Source organism: Antechinus flavipes, chromosome 1, assembly GCF_016432865.1.
Source record: "Antechinus flavipes isolate AdamAnt ecotype Samford, QLD, Australia chromosome 1, AdamAnt_v2, whole genome shotgun sequence".
Lineage (NCBI taxonomy): Eukaryota > Metazoa > Chordata > Mammalia > Dasyuromorphia > Dasyuridae > Antechinus > Antechinus flavipes.
This window is the reverse complement of record NC_067398.1, coordinates 669326598-669333311: the sequence shown is the minus strand read 5'-3', so window position 1 is coordinate 669333311 and position 6714 is coordinate 669326598. Positions and strand designations below refer to the sequence as shown.

The 6714-nt window shown below is 43.3% G+C and overlaps 1 protein-coding gene and 1 non-coding gene across 3 annotated transcripts in view; one reads left to right on the top strand and one right to left on the bottom strand.

The window, feature by feature from the left end:
- Positions 1-7: 7 nt before the first annotated feature.
- LOC127546180 (U6 spliceosomal RNA) lies at positions 8-114 on the bottom strand. The gene has a single exon (XR_007950013.1). It is a non-coding gene; the product is annotated as a U6 spliceosomal RNA (small nuclear RNA).
- Positions 115-284: 170 nt separating this feature from the next.
- TMEM259 (transmembrane protein 259) overlaps positions 285-6714 on the top strand; it is a 61883-nt gene continuing 55453 nt past the window's right edge. For both annotated transcript variants that reach the window (XM_051972138.1, XM_051972137.1), the window contains exon 1: positions 285-1059. In XM_051972138.1, coding sequence (XP_051828098.1) covers positions 763-1059 — 297 coding nt within the window. In that variant the 5' untranslated portion in view covers positions 285-762. The remainder of the gene's footprint in view (positions 1060-6714) is intronic.

Below are 6714 nucleotides of genomic sequence, written 5' to 3'. Positions count from 1 at the left end.
GCAAGAGCAAAATATGGAACGCTTCACGAATTTGCGTGTCATCCTTGCGCAGGGGCCATGCTAATCTTCTCTGTATCGTTCCAATTTTAGTATATGTGCTGCCGAAGCGAGCACAAATGTGCAAGTTTGACCCACAATATTTAAAGCTCAATAAATAAGACATTTTACACTTAGAACAACTAGAATTGAATTCCTTTTTTAAAAAATTCCTTTAAAATCAAAGTCAGTTCAGAATAAAAACACAATATCAAATTGTAAAGTAAGATTTTTTTTCACTTTATTTCACGTTGTCTTAAAAAGGCAGTTGAATTTGTAAAATTTCGAGTCGACGCTTGTGTCGCGATGGCTCATGGGACAGCGTATGCAAATTAGATTTTGGTTTGGCCCCGCCTGGGAGGTCGGGATGGGAGAAGAAACCGGGAGAGGGGAAAGGGAGGACGGCTAAGGGGAGGAGGAAGCCGGCTGAAGGGCGGGGCCGTTCCTCCAGCGTCCCAAGATTCCCCGCGGGCGGAGCCGTCTCGTCAGCAGGGCCGCGGTCGCGGCGGCGGAGGCGGCGAATGGTGGCCTGTAGGGGTCTGTGAGGAGGCGGCGGCGCGGCCGGAGGAGAAGAAGTGAAGGCGGCCGAAGCGCGGGGCAGGGGCGAGGGCGAGGGCGAGGGCGAGCACCCGGTGGGAGCGCGGCGGCCCGGGAGGGGTCCAATGGCGGCTGGGCCGCCAGCCCCGCGAGCCCCGGCCTTTTAGCGCCTCGGCGGCCCAGCGCAGGATGTCGGAGAACCCGCCGCCGCCGGCGGCCCCGCCCGGCCCCGGGAACACCCCGGGCAGTGGCCCGGCCAATTCAGCCGCCGGGGCCGGGCCCGGACCTGGGGGGGCGGCGGCCGGAGGCGGTGGGGCCGGGACCCCTCGCGGGGCGCGCACCCCCAACCTCAACCCCAACCCCAACCCGCTCATCAACGTGCGCGACCGTCTCTTCCACGCGCTCTTCTTCAAGATGGCCGTGACCTACTCGCGCCTCTTCCCCCCAGCCTTCCGCCGCGTCTTCGAGTTCTTCGTGCTACTCAAGGTGAGCCCGAAGGCCGCAGCACTGCCCCCTCCCCCGCCACTGCGACCACCCTCCCTCCCAGCCGGTCCCCTCCCGCCGGGCTCCCTGTGACTTCCAGCCCCTAGTCTTTTCTTTGGCAGCTCCCCCCTACCCACGGAGCTCCCCGAGCCCACTCCTCCAAGACATCCTGTCCTTAGTCTTTAATACCCCTTCCCTCTTCTTGTGCCGCTCCTGCGGTGGCGGGCACCTGAACCCATCCTGCCCCCCCCTTCTTTAATGTTCTTTAGTGTTCTAAAGGCCTCAGTCCACCCCTGAAACAGCCTGCTTGCAGAGTCTTATTTCACTCCCTCACCCCCTGCAGACCCTGCCCTTGTGTTAACTTTGCCCCTTTGACATCCTGCCCCTAAGTCTTTAACAACCCCTTCCCATCCTGACCTTTGCAGACTTTGCCTTGTAGGGCTTTACTTCCCATTGATCTGACATAATGCCTCCAAAAGCCTTATCACACACTTCTCCTCCCTCTGCCTCCCCTCCCCTTTCCCCCTGGAACCTGGGCCTTCAACATTAGTCTGAGAAGGCAGTATTGTCAAGTGGAAGTTGCTACTTAGGGAGTTGGGGAATCTGAATCAGAACCCAGACTCTTCTGTATAAGGGCTGTGAGACTGTCACTTCAATGCCATCAGGGCTAAACAAAGGTTTAGCCTTTGTATTGGAGGCTAAACCAAGTTCTGAAGACTTCATCCAGCTCCCAAACTGTGTTTTTGTCCCTGAGTCTCCAAAAAGTATTAAAAGCTGACTAGGTGCTGGGCACTGTGCTAAATGCTGGGGACACAGAAACAAAGCAGGATCTTGGGCACGAGGAGTTTACATTATGGTGGGGGACAAAACACGTCTAAACATAGCATAAAAACACTGAGGTTTTTAATACTGCCCACTTCCATTCTCCAGGGCCCTCTCTCTGTCCTGACCCTGTCCCCTTTTGTTCCCCACCTGAATCCCCACAAAATCTGGACCCCCAGTGTAATCTTAGATCGCAGTGTGGTATAGTAGAAGAAACAATACATTTGGAGTTGGGATCTGAATTCAAATCCAGACTCTGCCTCTTTTGCATTGTAAGATAGACTATAGCTTGAACCTCTTTGGGATTTGTTTTCCTTTTCTATCTTTTTGAATAACCTCTAAGATCTTTTATCTGTGGTTCTTTGATCCTGTCTCTTTTCTTCTGTCTCCTAGGTTTTTAACCCAAAACCCTCCAGGCTACTCATTTCTGGCCTAAGTGGTGGCAATAAAGCATTTTTATTAATTTTAATATTATTTTTAACAATAATTTTAAATAATGATAATACTTTAAATTTTATTGTTTTCCATGCAGGAGTAGTTAAGTGGACTCCTTTTCTGAGTTCACATCTAGCCTCAGACACTACCTGTGTGACCCTGAACAAGTCACATAACTCTGCCTCAGTTTCTTCGTCTGTAAAAATAAACTAGAGAAGAAAATAGCAAACCATTCCTGTACCGTTAACAAGAAAACTCCAAATGGGGTTACGTGGAATCAGACATGACTAGGGCAGGGATGAGACTGATTTTTCTCTTTGGTGTGTCAAGTGCTAGTGAAAAAAACAAAGACAAATAATAGGCCCTGATTTCTAAAAGTATACATTCTAATGGAGGAAGAGAGAAAATTTAAATAACATACAAGTATGTAGCTATAAACACACACATACATATATAATAGATGAAGACAATTTGAAAGGGGCTTATTACAGTGTATTTTCCTAAGATTTAGAGCCCCAAAAGAACTTGAGGTCAATTTGCAGAATTTATAGATGAGGAAGTGGTCTGGGCAACGTCACAAAATAATAAAAGAGCAAAATGGCATACTTGGGTAAAACCCAGATTTCTTGACTGTTAGTCCATTGCTCTACCAACTGCACCATAGATGCCCTTTCCCAGCCTTGTGCCCAAGGTCTTTAACACTGCAATTCTCTCCAACCTCCCTCCCCCATGCCACCGAGCAAATGGAAATCTATACACCATTGGATTTTCATAGGTACATTTCTGAGTCTTTACCATCATCCAAGGTCTTTATTTCCTTTTTTGTCCCTACATACACAACTCCTCAATGTCCCTGATACTGAGCCCTGGCAACCAGTCTTCTGGGATCCTATGGAAGAGTTTTCTATTCTGTCTCTAAGATCTTAACTTTGTCACTCGATATAGTTCTGACCTCGTCTTTCAACTCCTGCTCACCCAGGAAGAATTTAAGGTGTTACCTCAGAGTTCATTTAGCACAACCTCCCTCATTTTTGAAATGAGGAAATTATAATAGTGGTCTGAATCCAGGGTTTCTTGATTGCAAATCTGTTGTCTTTCCATTGCACTACTGTTGTTTCCTTTTGGAATCCTGTCTTCAAAAACTTCAGCATTCAGCACTGTTTTAAAGTCTTCATTGACCCTCTGAGAACCCTGATCCCAAGATCTTCAATTCCTCTGCCTTTTCTGGGGTTTTTTAATTTGTAAGATCTTTTCCTTACATCTCTTGCCATTTTTAGATCCTGCCCCAGAAGTACCTTCTGGTATTCCACCTCAAAAGTCTTTAATCTCCAACCCACTCAGGATGTCAGAGGGAAGGAAATATGGAGATTATTGGGTTTTCATAGGATTTGGAGCTGAAAAGTCTTGCTAGAGGAACTGAGGCTTAGGGAAGGGAAGTTACAGGTTACATAGGGAACAAGTGTCAGAGTCAGCAGTACTGATTTCCATGCAGTGTACTGTAGTGTGGTCCCTTCTGGGACCATTCCGAAAATAATGGCTCCTTTGAAGAAAGAGTGAAAAGATTCCTGAGTGCAACTCCTGCCTCAGACCCTTACAAGTACAGGACAGAGGCCAGTCCACTTGGCTTCTTCTTCTTTTTTTTTTTTTTTTCAGTTCCCTTATCTATCAGTGACTTTAAGATCTCTGTTAGCTATAAATCCATAATTCTTCACTGCTGTACCAAGAGTGTTCCTCTGCACCCAAGCAGGTACTCCCATTTCCTGGAGTTCTATACCCATAGTCTTTATCCTTAATCTCTTGCCTTTCCCAGACCCAACCTTTACCATTTTCTCTTCACCTCATGTCAAAGCCCCCTTGTTACAGAGTAGATGATGGTATATAAAGCAGAGTTCTTCATCCAACTTTTATGAATTTCTTAAAAAAACAAAAAAAAACCCAAATCCACATTTGTGTGTATGTAAATAGATATATACATATTTACATATTCAACATACAACTGTATATGACTGTATATATGTGTATATGCATACACATACAATTAATGCACATATAAACCAATATGGTTGGTTTCCTTTGTAATTCTATATATTTTATGCATTCAAAGATGATATTCTGGAAAAGGTGCCCTAAACCTTTCCAGACTACCAAAGGGTTTGTGGCACAAAGGTGGAGAACCTCTAATGTAGACAATTGGGTTTTCACAGGATTTAGAGAAATCATCTAATCCAACTCCTTCTTTTCATAGATGGGAAACTGAGGCCCAAAGAGGGAAAGTAACTTGACTAAGTTCACACAGGTAGTAAATAGTAGAGGCTTGGAGTTAAGTTGAAACCAGGCTTTTTCAACTTTTTTGGGTTTTGTTCACTACATCACAGGTACCTTCTTCAGCCGCCATACCCCAGATCTGTACCACCAACTCAAGATTTTTAATGTTCCCCATTCCCTAAAAGGTTTTGGTTTCCGTTTCCCTGCCCCTTTTAGACTCAACTTCTATAGTTTACCCATTTCTGGATGGGCAATATGGAGTCAACTGTAAATTCATAGACTTGTTCGTACAGAAAGGAAAGCCATGGCCCTGAGAGGTTAAGTTACACAATGTTGCACAGGTATTAAGTAGTTGAGTCAGCAGTTCAACCCAAGTCTCCTGATCTCAAATGTATTGTTCTTTATACTAGAGCTAACTGCATTATAGTCCCCACCCGCATTCTTTCACCATCTTGGCAGGGTTTTTATTCACTCCTTTCAGATCCTTTTTAGTCCTGCATAAAAAGGTTTTTATTTCTGTGCTCTCCCGTCCAGGACTGCACTCCTAAAGTCTTTCATGTTCCCCCCATTCCCTTTTAACATCTCTTGCCTGCCTATTTATTACCATTCATAAAGTCACAGATTTAAAGAAGTCACTTACCCCATCTTTTCATATTCCCTCATTTAACAGAAAAATTGACACCTCAAAAGACAGTGACTTTCTCAGAGTCATAGAAGAGTCTAGATTTGAAATCCTACTCTGTAACACCAAATTGAATTTGTTCTCCATTGGATTGTATGGCTTCTTATGCCTTTCCAGGACAATTGTAATCCTTACTTCCTCTGCTATCAAAGTCTTGAACCTCCTCCTTTCCTTCTTGGGTTCCATTGCTCTTCAACCAAGTTCTTCAGTCTTCCCTTCTTTTCTCATACATTGTAAGGTATTCAGCACTATTCATGCTCAATATTCTCAGTATTCTTTTGGAGGCTATTGCTTCTTTTATAGTGATCTGTCTGAAAGTATTTTCATACTGTCCACTTGGATCACCTTTTTTGGGATCATCATTCTCCAAATCTTGCCTCACACATTCCCAGTCTTTTTCCCCAACTCTCCCCCACCCCGTCCCTTTCTTTTTGGCCTTCTTTCTGGTTTTACCTACCTCTTCTCTAGGTTCAGTTTCTGACATGGTTGGTCACACGTTGAATACCTGATTTTGTTTTTCATTCTTTATGTTTTTCATTTTCTTTTTGTGAGGATAGCCCCTTCTAGACATACCTTGTATTTAGTGATCATAACTTTAAAGATGAGAGGAAGTTAAAATAAGTCATCCACTCTGATCACTTTACTTTTATAGATGAGGAAAAGTGAATTCCAGAGAGTTGAAATAGTTTATCTAACGTTACATAGATACTTACAGAGCTGAGATTCAATCCTAGGTGTTCTGATTTGAAATTTACTTCCTAGGTCTTCCAATTAGACAAGGACTTTTTATTTCATTTATTAGGTTCTGGCAGATTCCCATAAACTTTTCCCGGCAGAACAATAGGTTTCAGATGGCAGAAAAAAGTTTTTAAAAATTCATTTAGGTAAGCATCATTTTGATTGCTCTCTACTGAAAAAAGAAAGAATATGGGTGACCTACCAAGACTTTAGAGGTATCTTAAGAAATTGGGCCAGGGAATAAACAGAATGAAGTTGGCCTGATTTGTTTTACAAGTCTGAACTTTTGAAATCAATAAAAGTCATATTTCTTCATTGTGTTCATGATGTGATAGTGACAAATGTGTAGAGTATGCATTGGTATAAAGCAGAGTGATTTTCATTTCTTGTTAAGGAATGAAGAACTTAGTTTTCTTAAGTAATTGGAGATACAAAATTTAAATAAGACTCAGTAGAGCACTTGATACATTATAATACATAATACACTAAAGAGGCAAAAAGGAAAGTTTAATGTTACATTTGTTTCTGGGAAAGGTCATTATTTTTGGAGAAGGTAGCATTTGAGTTTGGTTTTAAACAATTTGTAGTATATTAATAGGTAAAATGTAGAGAAAAAAAGCTCTGGAAATGTTGCAAAGGAAGAGCTTTTCAGGATGTTTTTTTTCAGAAGGTAAACCCTTTGAGCATTTAAGGAATGAGCTGAAAAATTATTAGAG